This window comes from Cricetulus griseus (assembly GCF_003668045.3).
Source record: "Cricetulus griseus strain 17A/GY chromosome 1 unlocalized genomic scaffold, alternate assembly CriGri-PICRH-1.0 chr1_0, whole genome shotgun sequence".
NCBI lineage: Eukaryota > Metazoa > Chordata > Mammalia > Rodentia > Cricetidae > Cricetulus > Cricetulus griseus.
In genome coordinates this window covers 130,413,251-130,437,291 of record NW_023276806.1, presented here as the reverse complement: position 1 = coordinate 130,437,291, position 24,041 = coordinate 130,413,251, and the positions used below count along the sequence as shown (strand labels likewise).

At 47.5% G+C, this 24,041-nt stretch overlaps 2 protein-coding genes across 8 annotated transcripts; one reads left to right on the top strand and one right to left on the bottom strand.

Moving 5' to 3' along the window:
• The first annotated feature begins 5 nt into the window (after positions 1-5).
• On the top strand, positions 6-5,472 carry Ddit3 (DNA damage inducible transcript 3). Of its 4 annotated transcripts, none has more exons than XM_027392226.1 (4): positions 6-104; positions 2,775-2,822; positions 4,606-4,763; positions 4,941-5,472. In XM_027392226.1, exons 3-4 carry the CDS (start codon positions 4,626-4,628, stop codon positions 5,304-5,306), a joined length of 504 nt encoding a protein of 167 aa, XP_027248027.1. In that variant the 5' UTR covers positions 6-104; positions 2,775-2,822; positions 4,606-4,625; the 3' UTR covers positions 5,307-5,472. The 4 variants fall into 4 exon arrangements, with proteins under 4 accessions (XP_027248027.1, XP_027248029.1, XP_035306970.1 ...); XM_035451079.1 differs by lacking the exon at positions 6-104 and adding an exon at positions 313-567; XM_027392227.2 differs by lacking the exon at positions 6-104 and adding an exon at positions 3,799-3,909.
• On the bottom strand, positions 5,408-20,243 carry Mars1 (methionyl-tRNA synthetase 1). 4 transcript variants are annotated; one of them, XM_027392224.2, is made up of 22 exons: positions 20,079-20,243; positions 19,285-19,375; positions 19,049-19,127; positions 18,833-18,967; positions 18,073-18,148; positions 17,681-17,853; positions 17,452-17,558; positions 14,058-14,174; positions 13,757-13,960; positions 12,721-12,922; positions 10,283-10,357; positions 9,434-9,604; positions 9,204-9,299; positions 8,993-9,110; positions 8,445-8,658; positions 7,320-7,451; positions 7,133-7,237; positions 6,858-7,044; positions 6,105-6,176; positions 5,893-5,916; positions 5,710-5,802; positions 5,408-5,628 (listed from the first exon to the last, which is right to left on the bottom strand). In XM_027392224.2, the coding sequence occupies exons 1-22, from the start codon at positions 20,185-20,187 to the stop codon at positions 5,482-5,484; spliced, it is 2,727 nt and encodes a 908-aa protein (XP_027248025.1). In that variant the 5' UTR covers positions 20,188-20,243; the 3' UTR covers positions 5,408-5,481. The 4 variants fall into 4 exon arrangements, 3 of the variants coding, with proteins under 3 accessions (XP_027248025.1, XP_027248026.1, XP_035306969.1); XM_027392225.2 differs by lacking the exon at positions 5,893-5,916 and having other exon boundaries at positions 20,079-20,242; XR_004771822.1 differs by lacking the exons at positions 5,893-5,916; positions 6,858-7,044 and having other exon boundaries at positions 5,580-5,628.
• Positions 20,244-24,041: the final 3,798 nt, after the last annotated feature.

The window sequence follows — 24,041 nt, the reverse complement described above, 5'->3', positions numbered from 1 at the left end:
TGCAGAGGTCAGTAGCCTGAGTCTCACACTTCGGTCATATCATGTTGAAGATGAACGGGTGGCAGCGACAGAGCCAAAATAAAAGCCGGGACCTGAGGAGCGAGGCGAGTACCGACGCCGTCTACCCCTTCTTTCCCCATTCTCGCCAGCATGGCTAGTCCATAAAGTTGGGGGCGACTGCTCTGGAGGATGTAGCCCCACCCCTTCCAAAGTGGCCCTGTAGTCGGAGGGAGGGATGGAGGCGGGAGTCCCTGACCCTGGAGTGGCGCTCACATGACCCCTCTTCCTACGGGCGATTGCATCACCGTTCCCCTGCCTAGTTAGACTGTGCCGTTAGGCAGAGGGACTCTGGTTGTCCCCGGGAGATCCATCCTCCTCCTCTGTACGGCGAACTGCGGGCCATCCTAGGCCTGTCCGGTGAAAGGCGGGGCAGCAGGACACACCCCCATATAAAGGACTCTGGCTTTTCCCCCTCTTATCCAACAGCTTCGTTATCCCCGGCTCTCCCAAGCTCCTCGGGGGCCAGCATGGCCACCTTAGTCGCTGACCCTAAAGTTCAAGAGAATCGTAAGACTGACAGACCTTTGCTAGCGGGGTGCTGGTGGGAGGAGCACAGATGGGTTTTCCCCTTTTCCCCGGAGGCTTCTGTACAAGAGAGCAGCCTGGATCTGTAACCGTGGGACATTATTTGGGCTCTCTCCAGGGTCTTGTGCTGCTCCTAGGATTGAGTTCTGTCTCTTTCCCCAGTCCACTCCTCACTAATCTCTGTAACCATTGCGTCAGGCCGGCCCACTGTTTATCTCTGCGCCCTCTGGCCTGGGGCTCCACTGCTGATGAAAGCCAGGCCCCACACACTGGAAAACCGAGGGAGTTTCCCCCAGAGGACAGCCCTGCAGAGAAACACTCAGGGCAATATTGCATCTCCAGTCCCCAGAGATAGGCAGCACCGGCTCTGCCTCTGGGCTTAGCCCTCCATTCTCTGTAGGGGAAATTGGGGGAGTGGCTTTTTCCCTATTCATTCCTAACAAATGCTTAATAAACATCAACTATGTGCCAAGCATTTGAGAACCCAGAGTATATGAGGAGCAAAAGATAAAACTGATCTCAATTCGGCCTGGGCCTGTATTTCTGCAGAAAGCAAGAGCTGACAAATAAGAGTGCTCAGGATTGTGGGTGTTAGGAATTGCCTCACTGGGGTTTTTAGTGAAAGATCCAGAGAAGGCAAGCCTGTGAGCCATGCAGATAGAGTAAACGAGCTTTCCAGAAGGAACTGTGGGAGCAGAAGGGTTAAGATAAAGCATGTCTGGTAAAATAGGGCAGTGGCTGGATGGGAGTGAATATGAGAGAGGGTGGGGTAAACAGGAAGCCACTGGAGGGATCTGGGTAGAGGAATGAAATAAGGCCCAGTGTCATGGCATATGTATTTGATTCCAACACTCAGGCAGGGGCAGGCAAATCTCTGAGTTCAGGAGCCAGGACTACATAGTGAGACCTTGACTCAAATGAATACAAAAATAAAAGGATGGGAATGTAGCTCAATGGTAGACTGCTTGCCTAGCTTATAGAGGACCTATGGTCAACCCCCAACTATGAAACTAAACTAATAAAAGACAGGAATAGAAATGGTAGATCTTGATAGAGCATGGTGACATACACCTTAATCCCAGCACTCAGGAAGCAGAGGTAATAAAATCTGTGTGTATTTGAGGCCAATTTGGTCTACATAATGAGTTCCAGGACTGCCATGGCTACATCGTGAGACTCTGTCTAGAAAAAAAGAAATGGGAGATTTCTTGAATGAGTCTTCCACAGTAATCTTCGGGAAGTGAGGTAAATTGATTTCCATTTGGAAATAATGGGAACAGAAATACTTAGGCTTGCTGGATGGCAGTAACCCACACCTTTAATCCCAGCACTTGGAAGGCAGAGGCAGGTGGATCTCTGTGAGTTCAAGACCAGCCTGGTCTATAGAGCAAGTTCTAGGACCTTGTCTTGAAAAAAAAAGAAAGAAAATACTCAGGCTTTAGGTACTTAAAAAGAATGTATTAAAGCTGCCTGTGCTGCTTTATACTGAGTTGTGGGGATGTGAGAGGAGGAAGCAAGGATACCTTTTTTTTTTTTTTTTTTTTTTTTTTGATTTAAGCAAGTAGAGTTGCCACTTAGAATAATACAACCTAGGAAAGGAAAGGCCAGCAGGAGATTGTTGTAAATGCCTGATAGACATTCAAAAGGTGATATAGCAAGTAGACAACAGAGTTGGAGGTCCCAGGACAGGTCTAGACCAGAAGCGGCCAATATGATATTGGAGTATATGTAGCAAGTGCCACCCACATATTTTTCTCTTCCCTGTAGTGCAGCCCTCACTCTGGCAGATTTGAGGTCTATCTGGAATTTAGAGAAAGCTTAGTTGGCTAGGATGTTGCTATTATGTAATCAGGACAAATGTCAGTAACTAAAAATAAAATCAAGCTTGCCTCTGTCCTTGGAATTGGCGCACGTGTGTGTGTGTGTGTGTGTGTGTGTGTGTGTGTGTGTGTGTGTGTGTGTGTATGTGAGAGAGAGAGAGAGAGAGAGAGAGAGAGAGAGAGAGAGAGAGAGAGAGAGAGAGAATCAGCCTGGTCTACAGAACTAGTTTTAGGATAGCCAGAGTTACACAGAGAAACTCTGTGAAGGGGCGAGAGGGGAATAGAGAAGGACCAAAGGATAAAAGGCTAGAGGTAAAGACCCTGTTTCTTTCCCTTCAGACAGTAAACATGTATCTCTGTTCTCCACAGTGTTCCAGAAGGAAGAGTATCTTCATACATCACCATACCTGAAAGCAGGTAAACTTCACCAACCCCTTCTCAAAGTTAACTCCCAATGCTGCTTAGGGTCACTTTGCTGGGACAGTAGTTAGAGAGAATTTGATTTCAACAAGCTTTTGCTGTCAGACTGTGTCTTTCTCTGACACCATAACATTATTTTTAGAGCACTTCCCAAATGAAAGCTGGCTCTCACAGCCAGCCTCAACAGTGGCAATTGGCTTGTCTTTCCGATTCAGTCCACACCAAGGTTAGACAAACCCCAAGGACCTTTTGCCCAAGCTTCCCACACAAGAGAAAGGAACACAAATGGCTTGGTAATTGCTCCTGGAATTCACCAGCAGTGTTCCCAAGTGAGTTGAATACTTTTACTATAATCCCGTAAGAATATATATGCATAGCCAAGCATAATGGCTCATTCCTATAATCTAAGAACTTGAGAGGCAGAGGCAGGAGGTTCATAAAGTTGAAGGCCAGCCTGAGCTATCTATAGTAAGATCCTATCTCAATAAAATGTATGTTCTTGGAAGCTGGAGAGTTGGCTCGGTGGTTAAGAGTACTGACTACTCTTTTAGAGGACCCAGGTTCAATTCCCAGCACCCACATGGCAGCTTAAAACTATTTATGACTCTAGTTCCCAGGGAACCCATCCCCTCTTCTGGCCTCCCTGTGTACCAGGAATACACACAGCACAGACATACATGCAGGCACTCACACATACAAATACACAATAAAATAAATGCATCTTTGAAGAAAGAATGTATGTTTAGGCTGGACTAGTGGTATAGTTCAGTATTTGTGGATGAGGCAGTAGGTTTGATTGATCCCCAAGATCACACACAATGTATTTTGTGTTTTCTTCAGTTCTGGTAATGTGGTATATTAGCATATATACAAGGCTGTGGTTCAATTCCTAGCACAACAAATAATGATAAAACAAAAATGGAAGTAGAGGCTAGAGAGAAAACTCATGAGTGAAGCACACTTGCTTTTCCAGTGGACCTGAACTGGGTTTCCAGTATCCACATGAGGTGGCTCACAACTGCTGAACTCCACCCAGCTCCAGGAGACCCCGGAGTGCCTCTGGCCCCACTGACACTGCACTCATGTGAGCATATGCATATACATAAAACAGGTTTCTTGTGGAGACAAAGTTGTAGAAAGATTACTATGTAATATTTTATTTATACTTACTGATTTTAGGGGTGTTTTATTAGTTTGGTTTTCCTTTCCCTGTGTAGCCCTGGCTATACGACCTCACTATGTAGACCAGGCTGACCTCAAACTCAGCGATCCTGCTGCCTCTGCCTCCCGAGTGCTGGGATTAAACACCCCTGCCTGGCAGTTCCAGTTTTGGGGGGCGGGAGGGGGGGTTGTTGTTGTTTTTAATTACATTTGTTTTGTGCTGTGGGGTGCTAGCCATGGTGTGCATGTGAAGGTCTGGACTGTTTCTGGGAGTCAGTTCTTTTTCCTACTAGGTGACTCTGGTGGACTCAAGCCCCCATTGCTAGGCTTGGTTGGCGGCAGGCACTTGTAGTTACTCAGCTGTTTCCCATCCCTACATTCATTTACTATGCTGCCTGTGTGCAATGGTGTGTATGTGGAGGTCAGAGAACACCTTGTGGGAGTTCGTTTTCCACCCACACCCATCACCTGCCAATGTGGCTTCCAAGGATTGACAGCCCATGCCCCTACCTGACCCACAAGTCTAGTAAATTTTAAATCCAGAGTTTTAAAACAGGCATGAGATTGGTTCGCCAACCATGACGAATAGAAAACCTTTACCCTGTATGTTCTTTTCCAGAACCCAGTCCAACTACAGACATGGCAGCTGAGTCCCTGCCTTTTGCCTTGGAGACGGTGTCCAGCTGGGAGCTGGAAGCCTGGTATGAGGATCTGCAGGAGGTGCTGTCCTCAGATGAAAATGGGGGTCCCTATATCTCATCCCTTGGAAATGAAGAGGTGAGTGAGAGTGCTAGTCTTAAAATGGGCAAGGAGGCTCAGTTCACGGCCAGCCTTAGCTTATGAATTTGAGTCTAGCCTGTTTCAAGCACAAGCAAAAATAAACCCCACAAAACTGGGGAGTATGTTCACCTCTCCACAACTAATATCCATTGCCCTTTCTCCACTTCCTTAAAGGGGGAGTCAAAAACCTTCACTACCCTAGACTCCGCATCCCTAGCTTGGCTGACTGAGGAGCCAGGGCCAGCAGAGGTCACAAGCAGCTCCCAGAGCCCCCAATCTCCAGATTCCAGTCAGAGCTCTATGGCTCAGGAGGAAGAGGAAGATCAAGGAAGAACTAGGAAACGGAAACAGAGTGGTCAGTGCCCAGCCCGGGCTGGGAAGCAACGCATGAAGGAGAAAGAACAGGAGAACGAGAGGAAAGTAGCACAGCTAGCTGAAGAGAACGAACGGCTCAAGCAGGAAATCGAGCGCCTGACCAGGGAGGTAGAGGCCACTCGCCGGGCTCTGATTGACCGCATGGTAAATCTGCAACAAGTATGAACAATTGGGACCATCATTCCCCAACTCAAGTGACCTCCCATCTCTCCTGAACCATCATGCCAATGCCAAGGATGCTGGGTAGGGAGAATCTAGGTCTCAGCTTGTGTGTATGTATATTGTACATTCTTTATTATTGTCCATACCCAGTAAAGTGACTTTATATAAACAGGTCCTCTCATTTTTTCTTCTTGCCTTTAGGAGTTTCAATGGGTTTCCCTTCAGCCAAAGCCAACTGTTTCTTTAGCTCCAAGAGTTTAGTCACCTGTGCAGCAACCTGGTTTTTGTCTGCCTTTTGTGCTTTCAGTTCTCGGACAATGTTGCCCTGAAAGAGGAATGGGAGGTGAGGGCACCACAGTGTGTAGGATCCAACATCTCTAGTCCCCTCAGGCCATAAGCTTCATACCTGTTTGGTCACTTCATCCATCAGCATTTGTATCTGCTGTGGCCCAGCTGTTGTAACTTCCTCCACAACTGCTGGCTTGGGGGATCCTTTAGTCTGGAGAAGAGCAGTAGAATTACTACTTGTTACCGTAAATCCTCTGGCATCCAGTTTCATACAAGGGCTCAGAGAAAATGGTTAGGTTACCTTTAACTCCAAGGACTCTTCTAGCTAAGACATGAAAGAAAAACCTAAGTGAGGAAGGATTGAGGCCAAAGGTGGGAAGAGATGAGTGGGGGTGACTTGGGGAGATTAGGAGGAGTGAGGCCAAAGGTAGGAGGGGATGAGTGGGGGTGACTTGGGGAGATTAAGGCGGCGCTGATGTGCTTTCAGGGCAAGGCACAGTTTAGCTTGCTTACCTGGCCCCCTCCAAAGCGCTGCCTCAAATTTTCAATCTGGTCATTTTCCAATTTTTGGAACAAAGGACTGACCTGGAGAAACACGTGCCAGAATCAATCACCAATAACTCTACCACACCAGAGACCCCACCCTTCCTGACACTTAGAGATCCCAGATGCTTTACAAGAAATAGGAGTGGAACACTGAGCAATGCCCGGCAACTTCAATAAGTCACATGGAAAGCCAGGACTCTTCCGTGGAGTGGAAAGTAAATGGATATGGAGGAGACAAAGGGTTAGTGTATACATTTGTCATCTAGTGTCAAAGAAAGTGGCTATAACACCGAGAGACCAGGTCATCACGGTCATTTTCAACCGTTTGTGTATGTGCCACTTCCTGGCTTCTGGCATGAACGGCAGTAAGAACACATGGGCAGTTCTGTACTCACAAGCCCATACCAAGAACCTTTCTTTCATAAGAAGCCCGAGTGCAGAGCTGGGGAAGGATTTTAGAACAGCTACCTCAAAGCCAGAAATGTTGATGTCAAAGGCAGCACTGTAAAATTAAGAATTTTCATTGGCGGGCAGGCAGTGGTGGCGCATGCCTTTAATCCCAGCACTCGGGGAGGCAGAAGCAGGTGGATCTCTGAGTTCCAGACCAGCCTGGTCTACAGAGCTAGGTCCAAGACAGCCTCCAAAACCAAACAAAACAAAACAACAAACAAAAAACCCCAACTTTAATTGGCTAGCTCCGTGGATATTACTGACACCTACTGTGCCAATCTGATGACCTGCTGGTAAGGTACAAATGAAGTTTGTGACAAGGACGCGGCAGGCTAGCAGTGGAAGCTGTAGCTGGGTCTGGATGGTGGCGCTAACTGTTGGCATGTAAGGCTGGAGCATGACAGACAGCAAGGCAGCTATGTTTACTGCCACACCTGTCACTGTGCCTGCCCGCTGCCTGAGGAAAAAGAGAGAGAAGTCAAAGCCACCAAGAAGACATAGCATGTCAGGTAATTCCTATAGCCAGCCATAGCTCCTGAACACACCTGTCCACCTCACTTCCTTTAATCCGTTTCCAGGGCTCATTCACTTGAATGTATTGGTTGCCATGTCGAGATATGGTAAGGATACTGCGCAAGGCATCTCGGATCCTGGGAAGAGAGGAGGAAAAGTACATAGGACTGCCAACCATAGTAGCCCACCACTATCATGACTGTGCTGGAAGTTACTTACCGAACCTTTTCCAGCAGCTGGTGATAGTGCTGGAGTTCCCAGGAGATATGGGCCAGCAGACGTCTGTCATCCTGGGTAAGCACCATCTCAGGCACGCAGCCCCCAAAAAACTTAGACACAAACATGCCAGCTCTTGGAGTGGGGGTAGAAAAGACAAAGTTATTGCCCAGTTTACTTAGAGAAATTTCATCCCACTTCCATAACTCTTCAAACTCTGGCAAGCCAGATGGCTCAGCAGATAAAGGGTGCCTCCAAGTCCAATAACATGATGAGTTCAGTCCCTGGAATCCACAGGGTGGAAGGAAGAACTGACTCAGAGGTTGTATGCTGGTTTTCACTGCACAGTGTGTCAGTAGCACCCCGAGAACAGTAAATAGATGTCAAAAAAAAAAAAAAAAGAAACTTCATCCTTGTGGCATTCCTGTGCAAGCCCGACTATTATTGACCCCTCAAACTAGAAATAAAACTTAAATCCTGCATTCTCTCTCTCCTAAAAAACGTGATTCTACAAATAAATAATTCATTTTTAGAAGTACATACTCAGAATTACCAAGTTGAAGTATATTCTAATGAAGGCTGCTAAATGTGGTTAAGGGTTGAGTTAAAGGTCCGGCACTCTGACTTAAGATTGTTAAGTCTACAGGGCACACATGCATGTCTGTGCATGCATGCATGAATGTGTGTTGTGTGTCTGTATGCGTGTATGTGCTTGTGCACCAGCATGTGTGTGTTGAGCTTTGAATTTTCAAGACAAGCAATGCAATACACAAAGATATGCACGGTGACCAACTCTGGCTAACCAGCTATCTACAGCTAAGCTGCCTCAAGAATACAGTTCAGGCCGGGCTGTGGTGGCGCATGCCTTTAATCCCAGCACTCGGGAGGCAGAGGCCAGCCTGGTGTCCAGAGCGAGTGCAAGGATAGGTTCCAAAGCTACACAGAGAAACCCTGTCTCGAAAAACCAAAAAAAAAAGGAAGAAAAAAAAAAAAATACAGTTCAGTGTGTGCTGGCCTGGCAGGCAGCCAATCCCAATCCACAGAAACAACTTTCCCCATTTCCCTTCCTATCAGCCTCCTCCCACTTAGTTCTTTCCATACTCTGTGGACCTTTCCACCAGGTCCTACCTGTTGATGAAGTTGCCCAGGTTGTTGAGCAGCTCAGAATTGTTTTTAATCATCATGTCTGTCCAGGAGAAGGCACTGTCCTGGCCCTCAGGCCGAATGTACAGCAGATAAAAGCGCCAGATGTCAGCAGGGATCCCTGTATCCTGGGCCATGTCTCCAAACACTCCTATCCCCCGGCTCTTAGAGAATTTCCCATCCTCATAATTCAGGTACTCTGCACAGAAGAGAAGGGTCCAAATCCCATCCTTCCCTTCTTCACCCCTGTATCTTCCCCTTTCTCTCAATGGGGAATGTCCAAGAACACCTTTCCTTGAATCGCTTACACAGGTCACTGAGCTCCATGCCCCCATTCTGGACTCTCTTACTTTGCTTATAATAGTTTTAGCGTTAGATTTTTGCTTTTAAGTTCTTGCTTTCCTCTTTTGGATGGAACTCTCACACTTTAATGACTTCCTATTTCAGCTCAGATCCTAACCTAAGACCTCCCCAGGCTCTTGCCAGTACTGCCTCAGGCCTGATTCTCCTGTGTGCACTGTCCCGGTACCTACCTGTAGCAATGAGGTTCTTCACTAAGGTGTAATTGTCCTCAGCTCCTAGAGCCGAACAAGGAAAGACTATACCATGGAAGGGAACATTGTCTTTCGCCATGAACTGGTAAAGGTCCACCTAGGAGAATACATTGGATGAGACCGTCTGAAACCTTCTAACTCTTCACCTCTTACACACCCTGTCCCCACTGACAGGCTAAGGCCTGCTTACTTGTTCTGGATTCTTCCACCATCTCTCCCACTGGTCTGTATAGTTGGCTGTGATGGACAGGTAGCCAATGGTGGCATCAAACCAGACATAAAATACCTGGAAGGAAACAAACAGGAATGAGTCCAAAGTCTCAGGCTGAGGGGAAGACCATGGACCTTGTAACCAGCTAGCCCGTGGCAGTCCTAAGGCTGAGCACTCTACGCCATGACTAAGGGATAAAGGGTATTTACCTTGTCCTTGAAACCTTCCAAGGGCACAGGTGTTCCCCATTTGAGGTCTCTGGTTATGCATCGTGGCTTGAGGCCATCTCGAAGCCAAGAACGAGTAATAAACCGAGCGTTGGGTGTCCAGTCACTGCCAGGCAATGTCTTCCCTAGCCAGTCTTCCAGTCGCTTTTCCAACTGAGATGACAGAAACAGGGGTGAGACAGGATGGTCTCAAACAGGGCCAGCACCAAGGTAAGTGAGTACAAGAAGCTTCAAGACAGGGTTTCATCACAACAATGTGCTTGTTTATTTTATTATCTTACTATGATGTACCTCAGGCTGGCCTTAAATCCCTTACTCTCCAGATGGCCTACTTCAGCCTCCTCAGAGCTAAGGGTGCTGGGATTGACAGCATGTAGTCACCTAGCATACCAGCTATTGAATATGACTTGAACGTACCAGGCAAGAGCTCCACCATACACTTTGTTCCCCAGCTAATTTTTTTTTTAAGATTTATTTATTTATAATGTATAGTGTTCTGCCTGCATGTATTCCTGCAGGCCAGTAGAGGGCTCCAGATCTAATTACAGATGGTTGTGAGCTACCATGTGGTTGCTGGAAATTGAATTTAGGACCTTTGGAAGAGCAGCCAGTGCTCTTAACCTCTGAGCCATCTCTCCAGCCTTGTTCCCCAGCTGTTTAAATGTTTACTAGAAATAAGAATACTCTTCAGAGGACCAAGTTTAGTTCTCAGCACCCACACTACCTACAACTGCAGCTCCAGGATATCTGATGCCCTCTTCTGTCTTCCTTGGGCACCTACACAGACACAGACACAAACCAGAAACAAACAAACAAAAAAACCTAACTTACCTTAGGTAAGTCCAGAAACAGGTGCTGAGAGGACCTCACCACAGGGCGTGACCGGCAGACTTTGCATTGCGGCTTCTGTAAAGGGAAATCCCAGAGAGGGGGTGGAGTCCTGGTGGGAGCTGGCAGGACTGAGGTGAGGGCATGCTGATGGGCATGGAGGGATGGGTCATGCGGCCTCCCTCTAGATTAGCATCACAGCTCACCATGAGCCCATCCCCCCAATGGGCAGCCTCCTTCCAACACAGAGACCTGTGTCTGCACACTGTAGCAACATCTATCTGTTCTGGAGACTCAGGTCTCTGTGGTCACTCCATTCTCAGTACAGGTTGGCTACAGAGCACCGTAGTGTACTCAGCTGTGCAAGGAAAAAGTGAAAGACACACAGCCCCTCTCAATCCTTGAGGCTAAGGGAAAGTGGTGTGCCTGGGACACAAGCACCGACTTTTTTTTTTTTTTTTAAGATTTATTTATTTATGCACATTGGTGTTTTTCCTGCATATATGTCTGTGTGAGGATAATGGTCCCCTGGAACTGTTGTTACAGACAGCTGTGAGCTGCCATGTGGGTGCTGGGAATCAAACCCCGGTGCTCTGGAAGAGCAGCCAGTGCTCTTAACCCCTGGGTCATCTCTCCAGTCCCACAAGAACAGACTTTATAAAGCCAAATGGCAAGAGTTAAGTTACTACTTAACTCTGTAGTATAAATAAAGGCACAGACACTGAGAAATGACAGCAGAAGGAATTAGCAGGTGAAGCCAATGAGTGAGAGCTTCCAGGTGAGCTCTGATCCAAGGTTCTTTGGTCTGGGTTGGTTTTTTGAGACAGGATCTCTCTAGGTAGCCCTGGCTGTCCCAGAACTCAGGATATTAGACCAGGCTGCATCTGGTCTATGTCCACAGAGACTCACTGGCCTCTGCCTCCCCAGTGCCTGGACTAAAGGCATGTCCAGCTCTTAATTGTTTATGAGACAGGGTCCCAAAAGCCTGAGGATGACCTCAAACTCCAGATCCCCTCATACCTACCTCCTGAGGGCTGGGACTGCAGGTGTTCCTGTGTGGCTGATCTAAGGGGGTTTGTTCTGTTTTGATGTATTTATCTTGTGTGTGAGTGTGAGCACATGAAGGTCAGAGGACAACTTCTCGAAAAATTCTGTTTTCCCTCCCACCATGTAGGCTTGGCAGCATTAAATGCTTTTACCTGCTCAGTCATCCTGCCAATCCTAACCTGAGGCTCTGAAGATGAGGCATCTCTTCTGATGCCCGCTCTACTCCAACCACTTCCTAAGACATCTACAGGCACCTCAGCTTAGCAGAAGCAAAGAGTTCTGTCACCTTGAGCCCCATGTCTCATCCTCTTAATCTTGCCGTTGTCCACACACGACACTACCATCTACCCACTCTCCGTCTTCCCATCGCCTGTTACTAGGGCTCAAACCAGGATCTCACTCGTGTTAGCCAAGTATTCTACCACCGATCTACACCTCCAACACAAGCCCAGGACCTCAAGCCATTATTTCCCCATTTCTTTGTACTAGTGACCTAAATAATCTAGTTTAACACCATCTTTTTGTATTCCAGCCTCCAGAGCTTTCTCCTCACTCCTCTTTTATCTGTCCCATCAGTTTTTTACACAACAGCTTCCCAGTAAGCTAGAGTATTATCTGAACTTCCCAATGTCCCCATATGAAATAAACGCCTATGTTGTCCATTCTCTCAGTCTCAGTCTATAACCAGCCTATTAAAAGAACTCAACAACACTTGTTAAATAACAGAATAGTAAGTAAATCAACAAATGAGCAAACAGACTAGAAGTCAAAAGTATTTATGAGAAAAAGAACAATCTGCCAGGTGTGGAGACACATGCCTTTAATCCCAGCACTTGGGAGCCAAAGGCAGGAGAATTTCTGGAGGCCAGCCTGGACTACACAGTGAGTTCTAGGATAGCCAGAGCTACATAGAGACCCTGTCTCAAAAAGAAAAAAAGAGAGAAAATAAGAGCCATCTAAATTAGCACTACCAGAGAGCCTAAAGCTCAAGCCAATCTGTCTCTATCCCAGTACCAAGTAGCCACAGAGTGACTGCCTACTTAGAAATTAACATAAGATCTTAGGTATGACATATTAAAACCCTGGCAGACATGCTGACACACACTTTTAATCCCAGCACTCAGGAGGCAGAAGCATGTAGATCTCTAAGTTCCAGACCAGCCTAATATTCGATGAGAGTTCCATGCCAGCCAGGCTACACAATGAAATCCTGATTCAAAATAAATAAATAAAAATAAAAATTTTGAATGGACAGTGCCCTTTAAAAATGGTGTGCACATCAGAGCCCACGGCTCCAATGGCACAGTGAGAGGGCTCCTGCCCATCAGAGCCCTCAGCTCCCACTGAAGAGATACACAGTTTTTGGGATCCCTTGGGCTCTTCCTCTTTCTTACCTTAAGTTCAATGGCATTGATGAGCTTGCCACACTTGTCACACTGGTCACCTCGGGCCTCTTCATAGCCACAGAAGGGACACACGCCCTCCACAAAGCGGTCAGCAAGGAAGCGCGCACACTGCTCACACCGCAGCTGCTCAACAGTATCTTGCAGCACAAAACCCCGTGTCAGCAACCTTTGGAAGATGTCCTGGGTGATTCTAGCAAGGTCAGCAAGCAAGGGATGAGAAAGAAGAGCCAGGGGCGTGGACCCCTCCCCCTTCCTTTGCTGCTCTAACCAGATATCCAAACTGGCCAGGCAGAAGACCTCCTAGGAGATAGGCTAACTATTCCTAATTAGAGACTCCTGGATGAGCCAGAGTTCTCATGGTTCTTCCCTCCTCGCTTTACACTAGTTCACTTGCTGACTCTATAGTTACGTGTTTTGGTTTTGAGGTAGGTCTCACATAGCTGACACTGCCTCCACCTCTCCAATGCTACGATTACAAGCAGGTGACCATACCCAGCTTAGTCTTTCATGTCTGTATTCAGCATCATGCACTGTCCATGTGTCTGCAGCCTCCATGAGGAATTCACCAGGCAGAGGAAGAATGAACTATGTGCTAAAAATATACATAGGCAGGGACTGTTTTCAACTACAAGCTGGGCTTGGTGGCAAACACCTACAATCCCAACCTTCGTAAATCTTGGGCAAGAGGAGTCGCACAAGTTTGAGACCAGCTGAGGCTGCACAGTGAGAGAGACCCTGCCTTACAAGAGTCCTAGGCAGCCAGAGAAGGGAGAGCACTAGGTGGATGGCAGGGACATCCTTTCTCTTCTCTTCCTCGGGTGTTCCTCCAGGCCCCAGCATTGTTCGGACCTCTGTAAACAAGCTTTCTCTGGCCTGAGAACCACCCAGGGTACATTTCAGGCCAATGTTCAGAACCCACACTTAGGAATCAGTCCCTAGCCTGCCACCCCAGTCCTGTTTCCAGTTTTCTCATTATCCTAGTCTCAGCTTTCAGTCTGTTCCTGCCTCATTATCGGGAACCTACTTGGTCTGGTGTGGAGTGGTGGTGCGACCAAAAGTATCAAATGAGATATTAAACCAGCGGTAGACGTCAGCGTGAATGGCATGGTATTTGTCACAGATTTCCTGTGGGGTGAGACCCTCTTCCATAGCCTTGGTCTCTGTCGCTGTACCATACTCATCTGTACCACATAGATAGAGGGTATTCCACTGGCGGAGGCGGGAGTACCTAGAAGGAGATACGGTAGTTATGGGAGGATTCCTCCAGCCCCCTCCATGCCCCCCCTCCAGTTCCCTGGGGCCCACTCCTCTCTCACTGGCCCCACCTTGCAAAGACATCAGCACTGAGCACACAGCCAATGATGTTTCCAAGATGAGGGACATTGTTGACGTAAGGGAGGGCACTCGTGATGAGCACATTCCTCTCTCCAGCCACAGGCAACCTGGCAAAAAAGAAAAGACAGAATCGTCTACTGCAGAGGTGCAAGTGTCACAGAAACAAAACACTAAATCTAGAACACCAAGAAACTAAGTCCTGGTGCCTCAGATGCAAGTCTGTCCTCTCAGGGATCCACAGAGCTATAATCCTAGAGTTGCCTACTCAGTAAGCTTTATGTCCTGCTTCAGTAGTGCACATACCAACAGCTTCCTATCTTTCACTCATGACCTTAGCTCATTTTCAGGCTTAAACTTCCCAACACAATTCTCTCAGGATGTGTCTGCCCATCACTCACTGTTCCCAAGTAACTTCCCAGTACTGTTCTCTTCTTACCAAGTTCTGTGTCACTAGGACCCTCAGTCATTACCTGAAACCACTACAGCTTGTTATCCCCACACAGAGGTAGAGACAGGGGATCCTGGGACAAGCTGACTAGACAGATTGGCCAGAACCAGAGAACTCCAGCATCAGGGTCAGCATCAGACCCTGAGATCTCAGAAACAGAATCAAGAGTGATCAAGGAAAACATTCTCTCTCTCTCTCTCTCTCTCTCTCTCACACACACACACATACACATACACACACACACACACACACACACACACACACACACACACACACACTGGTGCCTGCACAACCAACACTGTCTTCAGACACTATCTCTTCTCCAAAACCATTTCTAGTCACACTCCTCAATCCGCTGACTGAAGTCACTCATCAACCTTTTAATGCTTCACCACCCTTGACAGCTATCTGCACACATTCCCACTTCTACCTCCCCAGGGCAAACATTTCACCAAAGCTCCTCTCAACTTTCCAACCACTTTTATTATAATCACAGGCTCCAATTCCCTTACTTGTTCTTCCCAGCTAATGGCAGACGGTCTGTCTCCTGCAAGGCACACTGCACAGCTGACTTCCTGCACAGAATCAGTAATCTCTCGTGCATTTCTTGGCCTTTCTTCCCATTAACTGTTGAAGTTCACCTTACAAAATCTGCAGGAACCTTTCCCTAACAACTGACCCTGCTGTCTTTGCTGCAACCCAAGTCCTCTTGAGTTCTGCACTAGATTGTGTAGAAGTCCTTCTGCATCACCTTTAAACTTCTCTCTTCTCATAGGCGTGCCAGCTACCATGACAGACAGACAAGTGTGCCCTGGGTTCTGACTATCATCCAGTCATCCCCCCTACTCCAAGGGATACTCCCAAGATCAAGTGCACTACTGACATCAGACAATACCAAACCCTACAGCTACTAGTTTCACCTATGATAGCAAACTAGGCACAGCTTATACACAGTGTCATTAAACAGCAACACTGTAACAGTCCTAACAACATGCCATAATAAAAGTTATTTAAAATTCATGGCCAGGAGGTGGTGGTGTCTGCCTTTAATTTCAGTATTTGGGAGGAGACAGAGGCCAGAGGACCTCTGAAGTCAAAAGAGAGTTCCAAGACAGCCAGGGCTAATTGTGGATGGATTATTTCTGGAGCTTTTCCATTTAAAATTTTCAGAAAAGGGCAAAACGTTGGCAGACAAAACTACAGAGAAGGAGTTTGGTGTGTAACTGGGTTAGTATAGTGTACAGAACACAACAGGGGTTTGAGAGAAAACAAGCAAAGGGCATACATGCACTGCGGTACGTTCGTTCATGTCTGCAGTCTCCCTCACACATAACATACAGTAGTAAGACAACTTAATTTGCTTATGAAATCTATTTGTGCATTATCAAAGGCTGAACCTAGACCCTCATGCGTGCTAAGCGAGAACTCTACCATTGACCTTTCTGTTTCATTAGTGGACGTTTTTTAACGACAGGTTCACTATACAGCCAAGGCTGGCCTAACCTCCTGGTCCCCTTGCCTGCTGGGACTAATCTGCATATGATACCACACTTGGCTCCCAGCCCTCATTTTACCTTTTAAAGGAAGGTCTCTAAGTTGCCCAAGCTAGTCTTGAGCTTGAAATCCTCCTACCTCAGCCTCCCAAGTAGCTAGGATTTGAGGTCAGGCCAACGCCAGTTGACTCCTCTTCTGTTCAGGCAGTTGACCATGTCATCCAGTACAAACATGTAAAAAAAGTTGATGTCTCAGCACACATGGTGGCACACGTCTCTAATCCTAGCACTTGGAGGCAGAGATAGAGCTCTGTGAGTTCCCAACCAGTGTGGTCTACACCTGAGTCCCAGGCCAGCCAAGGTTAAACCTTGTCTCAAAGGGGATGGAGGGTGGAGAGATAGGTGAGTGGTTAAGAGTGTTGCTCTTTCAGAGGACCTAGGTTTAACTCCCAGCACCCACAGGGTGGCTCATAACCATCTGTAACTCCAGTTCAAGGACATCAGATGCCTCTTCTGACCTCCACAGGAACCACATATGCATTTGGTATACATAAAGCCAAAACACTCAGACACATAAAATAGATAAATCTGAAAGAAGAAACTATTTTTGGAGTGGGGCAGGAATGCCATAGCACACATATGGAAGTCAGAGGACAACTGTGTAAGGTTCATCTTCTCTTTCCACCTTTACCTAGGTTCTGGGAGTCAAACGTGGGACATCACGCCTATGCAAAGAGTGATTTACCCACCAAGCCATCCCGCTGGTTCCTCAACTAGTAACACTCTTTAAGAGATGCCTAGTTGTCTATGGCCATACCACCCTGAACGCGCCAGATCTTGTCTGATCTCAGAAGCTAAGCAGGGTCGGACCTGGCTAATACTTGGATGGGAGAAGAGAGGCCTAGCTTGGTAAGGTGGTGCATTTCTGTTGTCCCTGCACTCATGAGAGAGGCAAGAGAATAAAGAGTTCAAGGTCATTTTCATTTGAGGCCAGACTAGGCTAAAAACATATTTTAAAATAGAGGGGTCAGCTGGGTGGTGGTGGCACACGCCTTTAGTCCCAGCACTTGGGAGGCAGAGGCAAGTGGATTTCTGTAAATTCGAGACCAGCCTAGTCTACAGAGCAAGTTCCAGGATAGGCTCAAAAGCTTCACAGAGAACCCTGTCTCAGAAAAAACAAAAACAAACAAACAATCCCCCCAAAACAAACAAACAAAAAGAGAGAGGTCTTTGGTTTCATGATTTTTTTTTTTCCCCTCACAGTGTCCTATTCTTTTCCTTCATAGGACTTACTTAAAATTCATAAGTACACAACTGTTCGGCAATTTGGGGAATACCTTTCTACCCTGCTGGAATCAACATTCCATGAGCAAAGGTGCCTGCTGCTACTCCAGCAACCATTTCCAGTTCTGAAACCAAACCCCATTCTTGCTGTCTACTCACACTGGATGCTGCTGTGGCTGAAGTGGGGGCAAGCTTCCCATGCCCTTTTCCCAAGCAGTCACAGCCATGAGGATGTCCTCCTCTGACAGGGTAGCCAGCTCCTCCTCCTATGAGGAACACACAAGGGGGCCCCAAGGTAAGAAATTCACCTCCTGCTCTCTAACTACTAAGAAGGTAGCCACAATCAACACAGGCCTCCTAGCCACCTCTTAGCTCCCCCGTTCCAAACCTCAGGTTCATTGCTGACAGCTCTCCCCTCAGGAGGGCGGGGCTGGGGCTGTTTTTGGAGGTAGGGGCGCAGAGCCAGGACACCCTGCTGTTTCAGCACAGTCTCTGCAGCTCTCTGACATGGCTCCTGGGTACTCAGTGTCTGGAACCAGCTCTGCAGGGCACCCAATTCCTCTGTAGGCATAGCAAAAAGAAAGGACAAACTTGAGATTGAGCAGGCAGGAGTGCCTCTCCTTTGGTGGTTTCTTCAGGCGCTGTCCCCAGCTTCCTTGGCCATACTCTGCTAGTTTTCCTATCAAATTGTACCTGCAAGTGGATACTCAATTTCTATTGCTCTACAGCCCTGTACAGAGCTCCTGGGGTTGGGGATGAAGTGGCATGTATAATTCTTACCAGGGAGGTAAGTTGGGTCATGCAGTAACGGATATAGCGCTCCCCACAAAACAATGTCAGCTAGAGATTCTGTGTCCTGGTTGGAGAAAGAGAAAAGTACACAGCTGAAGCACTCATGCATTTCCCAGTGGTAATAGTGAATTTTTTTTTAAAAGATTTGTTTATTATGTGTACAGTGTCCGGCACCAGATCTCATTACAGATGGTTGTAAGCCACCATGTGGTTGCTGGGAATTGAACTCAGGACCTTTGGAAGAGCAGGCAGTGCTCTTAAACTCTGAGCCATCTCTCCAGCCCCCCAATTTTTTTTTTTTTTTAAAGTAAAGTTTCACATAGCTGTAGCAGGTCTTGAACCTATGTAGCCAAAGGTTTGAACTTCTGGTCCTCCTGCTTCTGCTTCCCAAGGGCTAGGAATACAGATGTGTGCCACCACATCCAGTGTTGACTTTCTATGTGCAAGTACTAGGTGAGACAATGTATGTTTTCTAACATAACCCTCACAATAACTCTAAGGCAAGAAGTATTACTTCAAATTCATAAATGAAGAAAAAAAATCAAGAATTAGTTGTGCCTTTAATCTTAACACTTGGGAGCCAGAGGCAGGGGAATCTCTGAGTTCCAGGTTGGGGGGGGGGATATAAAGTTAAGTGATGTGTCAAGGTTACACTGCTAATAATTGGTCATTGGTGTCTGAATACCACGTTCCCTCTTAAGTCCTACATGATAAGCCTTCCACAAACCACATACCAAGACCTACTCACCCCAACCAGGAACGGACAGTGTTGCCGACTCAAGCTGTGATCAATGTGAGTTAGGGCTTCCCGAAGTGGGCCAAGTATGTCTTCCCCTTTCTTGCCTTGAACCACTAAACAGTGTAAGGCAGCAGACAAAACTGGCTAAAATGCAGGGAACAAGGATCAGGATGTTCATACAAAGGAAGGGCAACCTGCCCTCCCTCCCCGGCTCAAGAATCCCACCTGGAGCTCTGTGGCTTCCCACTCTAGCCACTGGTTGGTAAGGTCATCTTGCTCCCAGCCAGATAACAGAAAAAAATATCTGTCCAGGGAGAGAACAGAAGTTAAAACTGAAGGGTTCCTTTGTGTAGTTCAAGTATGAACCCTCGATGAAACAGTGTTTGCAAATAAGGTCACCAAAAGGTCAATGAGGCCTGCTAGGATCCAGCCACCTCCCCACACCAAGAAACTATACTGACCGGCAGATTGCACTGGTAGAGAAGAGGTAGTTGCCACTATCCAGCTGCAAGACGGGGACCTTAGGTCGGGTCAGGAATGGTACCACACACTCTTGAGACAGAGGAAAATAAGTGAAAACGGGGTAAAAAAGGAAATTATTTGAAAAACGTTACATTTTCGGGGGTGTGTGTGGCACTTTCCAAGATAGCAACATTAAAAGGGGGTGGGTCTGGAGTATGCTAGCGAAGCCAGCAAGTGTTCAGTTGAGACTGCCAACTGGAAACAACAGGTGTAGACAATAGAGAGGAGGTGGTGTATAGAGTAGTGCTTCGGTCAAGAACCGGGACTGACCTGAGGTCACAGTGGGAGAACAGCATTTAGAGAGGCTCTGACAAGACAACTCTTTAAAAGCCACCCAAATAATTGGCTGGGAGTAAGAACAGGTAAACGCAAAGGGCCGGGTGTGCATATGTCTGTATTGAGGTCCCACAAGAGGAGGGAGGGGTCGGGGTGGGGGGGAAGGGGACGACGACAAAGAGATGGGTGGAGGTTCTCACGAGCGAACGGGTCGGAGGGAGTTGCATGACAGGAGGGAGGGAAGGTTAAGAAGACCGCAGAGTGTGGCGGGATCCTGGGAAGAGTATTTGAGGATAATTAAGGGAAGTAACTTATGAAAGAGGGATCGAGGGAACAAAGGGGGATGGAGTGACCAAAAATAACAGAGCGTGATTCGGAGACGGGCACCGGAGCTTGGCGGACATGTGTGAGATGAAAACCGCCCTCACCCTCCGCCCACCAGTACCAACTCGAGTACCTTCGGGGCCTACGGTGCTGATGAGCAGCTCCGCTCGGCCCCGGGCCCTCGCGGCCGCAGCCAGCACTGGCAGGCTCCCCGGGGAGCCCTCGCTCACGAACAGTCTCATATCGCCTCGGAGCCCACGCTGATGCAACCGGAACCGGCCTCCCGCCGCTGGATTAAGCCGCCGCTGCTAGGCATCTCGGGAAATGGAGTTCTGCGTCGGCCCGACGCTCGCGTCCGGCTCCCGGGGAGTAGACTACATATCCCATCATGCACCATGTCGAAACAGGAAATGGTTACCAACGAGACCCGGAAGCCAACGGTGGGAGGGGCTAGGGTGGCTCCTCGGGTTGGCCGCTCGGTTGAAGCCGCCGCTCTAGAGCGAGCCGAGGGCGGGGGCCGAGTGGTGGTTTTACCTAGTCTTGTGGCGGTCGATAAAGTGGCGGTCGCGATTGCTGCTACTCACATTCGCCAATTCAAGTTATTAGAAATAAGATGTTTTTTTAGCCGGGCGTTGGTGGCGCACGCCTTTATTCCCAGCACTCGGGAGGCAGAGGCAGGTAGATCTCTGTGAGTTCGAGACCAGCCTGGTCTACAAGAGCTAGTTCCAGGACAGGCTCCAAAGCCACAGAGAACCTCCCTGCCTCGAAAAACAACAAAAAGATATAAGTTTTCCTTTTTAATTTGTGTGTGTCCCGGGAGGTGGGAGCGTGGTTCAGCGTGCGTGCTTTTGGGGCGGAGAACGTCTTTCGGGAGTCCTGAAGTCTGTCCACCGAGCGGTCGTCGGGCTCCACGGCGAGGCACTTAAGCCCCCGAGCCTGCTTGAAGCCGCTAACCAGTGTTTGGTTGGGATTTTTGTTGTTTTAGTTTGGAGGTTTTTTGTTGGTTGGTTGGTTGGTTTGGTTTATCCAGACAGGGTTTCTCGCTGTAGACCAGGCTGGCCTCGAACTCACAGAGATCCGCCTGCTTCTAACTCCTGAGTGCTGGGACTAAAGGAGCACTCCAACTTTACGTACGCCACCAACGCCCACATTAAGATACCTCTTATCTTATACTTTTGAAACCTCTCACTTCCCCACAGTCTGACCTTTTCCTCAGCTACCTTTGCTGTGATTGTCTCGTTCTACATAAACTTCGGGCTAGTGTTACGTTATTTTTATGTATTTTTGAAGACAGGAGAGTCTGTCACCTGGAACTAGTGTTACAAAGGCTGTGCGCTGCCTGTTGTGTGTTCGCCTGGAACCAGATCCTGGGTCCTCTGCATGAACGAAAAGTGCTCCTTAACCTCTGAGTTCTCTCTCCAGCCCCGTGTGGCTTTTTGTTTTTGTTTTTGTTTTTGTTTTTTAATTAAAAACAAACCAAAACCACGTCTTTTGAGACTGGGTCTATTAAAACCAGACTAGTTTTGATCTCAAGGAGATCCAACTGCCTTTGCCTTCTGAGTACTGGAATTAAGGGAGTGCCCCCACCACATCCAGGCCCCCACTGCTCCTTTTTCTCCCATCTTTTAATTTTTATTGTATGCAGTGCTCATGGAGGCCAGAAGAGGGAGTCTGATCCCCAAACGCTGGGAATCAAAGCTCAGTCCTCTGGAAGAAAGGCCCCTGATCTTCACTACTGAGCCCGTCTTTCCAGGCCTCCTCATTTATTTTTTGGATAGATCTCTCGTAGCTTAGCTTGCAATAGAGGTTAAACCCTGAAGTTCCGATCCTTTTGTCTCCACCTCCCTGGTGCTGGGATTACAGGAATGAGTGTGTCACCACGGTGCTATGGAGTGAACCCAGGGATTCGTTCATACAAGCTAGGCAAGCACTCTAATTAGACTACATTCCCAGCCCCTAAATAATAAATTCTTGGCCGGGCAGTGGTGGTAGACTCTTTTAATCCCAGCACTTGGGAGGCAGAGGTGGGCAGATCTCTGAGTTAGCGAACCAGCCTGGTCTACAAGAGCTAGTTCCAGGACAGGCTCCAAAGCCACGGAGAAACCCTGTCTCAAAAATCAAACAAAAAAAGAGCACATGAAAACACTATATACATAAATCTTTAAAAAAACAAAACAAAACTCAGTATGTATTCATGAGGTGAGGCACACATGGTAGTCAGAAGACAACTTTGTGGAGTTGGTTCTCACTATCTACCATTTATTTATTTTTGTTTGAGACAGGGTCTCTATATTATATATCCTGAAACTCGTTATTCAAATCAGGCTGGCCTGGAACTAACATAAGTCCACTTGCCTCTGCGTCCAAGAGCTGGGATCAAAGGTGAGCACCACCGCGATCATCTTCCATCTTTACTCGTGTCTTCAGGCTTCCACTGCAAGCACCTTTACCTTCTTGTTGGCTCCTTATTCATCTTTGTATCACCTTTAAAATAATATAGGGTGGCCAGGTATAGGAACAGACACCTTTAATCCCACCCCTCAGGAGGCAGAAGCAGGTAGATCTCTGTGAGTTCAAGGCCAGCCTGGTCTAGGTAGTGAGTTCCAGTCCAGGAAAGGCTTAAAAGCTACAGAGAAACCAGGTCTCAAAAAAAAATAAAATAAATAATATAGTATGGACATGTCTCTCACACCTATAATCCCAGCATTAAGAAGGCCCAGACTGAAGTTTGAGACCAGTTTAAGATATGTAATGAGCCTAAAGGCTAATCTGTGATACAAGGTGAAACACTGTCTCAACAGAGCAAATACAACCAAAATATTAATAAAAGGTGCCTGCCACCAAGCCTAATGGCTTGAATTCAATCCCCAGGGCCCACAGATTAGAGCCAGAATGCCTAAGACTTTCCTCTGACCTACCCACACTGTTAACTCTCTCTCTCTTTCTCTCTTCTCTCTCTCTCTCTCTCTCTCTCTCTCTCTCTCTCTCTCTCACACACACACACACACACACACACACACACACATGCACGCACACACATGAAAACAAAGTAAATAAATATACAAAAAATAAAAGAACTGGAGAGATGTCTCAGTGGTTAGGAGTGTGGACTGCAGAGGTCCCCTTGCAGAGGACCAGGGTCCCCAACATTAATACTGAGCTACTCACAGCTGCCTCTAATTCTAGCCCCATGGAATCTGATGCCCTCTTCTAGACTCCACAGGCACCTACATGCAAATGCACATATCTTAACAGACATACACACACATTTTTTTCAAGATTCTACACGTTTTTATGCAAGAGGATAGCCTTGTTGGGAGGAATGGGCAGGCCTGTAATCCTAGCGCACAGAAGGATGGAAGTGAGTTCAGGGGCAGCCTTGGGCGAAACAGAGACTGCTAGGCCATCTAGAGATATCAAGCAAGATCCTGTTTCAAACGGGGGGGGGGGGGGGGGGGGCTGGCTGGAGCCATGGCTCACTGGTTAAGAGCACTTGTGCTTGCAGAGGGTCAGAGTTTGGTTCCCAGCACACACACATATATATATATAAATCTAAAAAAGTACAAGAGCCAGGCATTAGGCCAGCGGTGGTGGCGCATGCCTTTGATCCCAGCACTCGGGAGGCAGAGGCAGGGAGATCTCTGTGAGTTCGAGACCAGCCTGGTCTAGCAAGAGCTAGTTCCAGGGCAGCCTCCAAAGCCACAGAGAAACCCTGTCTCAAAAAAAAAAAAAAAAAAAAAAAAGAGCCAGGCATTATGATATATACCCATGATTCCAAACTTGGAGGGCAAAGGAATTGAGAGTTCAAAGTCATCATCACCTATGTGGTCAGTTCAAGGCCAGCCTGTGCTACATGAGACCCTGCCCCAAAATAACTCTTTTCTCCTTAAAATGATTCATGTGTATAGGTGTTTTGCTTGCATGTGTATCTGTGCATGGATAACTGGTACCCCACAGAGCCCAGGAGAGGGTTGAATTACCCACAGAGCCCAGGAGAGGGTTGAATTCCTTAGAACGGGAGTTACAAAGGGAGATAAGCTGCCTTGTATGAGCTGAACAGCCACTGCTCTTACCTGCTGAGAGCCCCAAAACAATT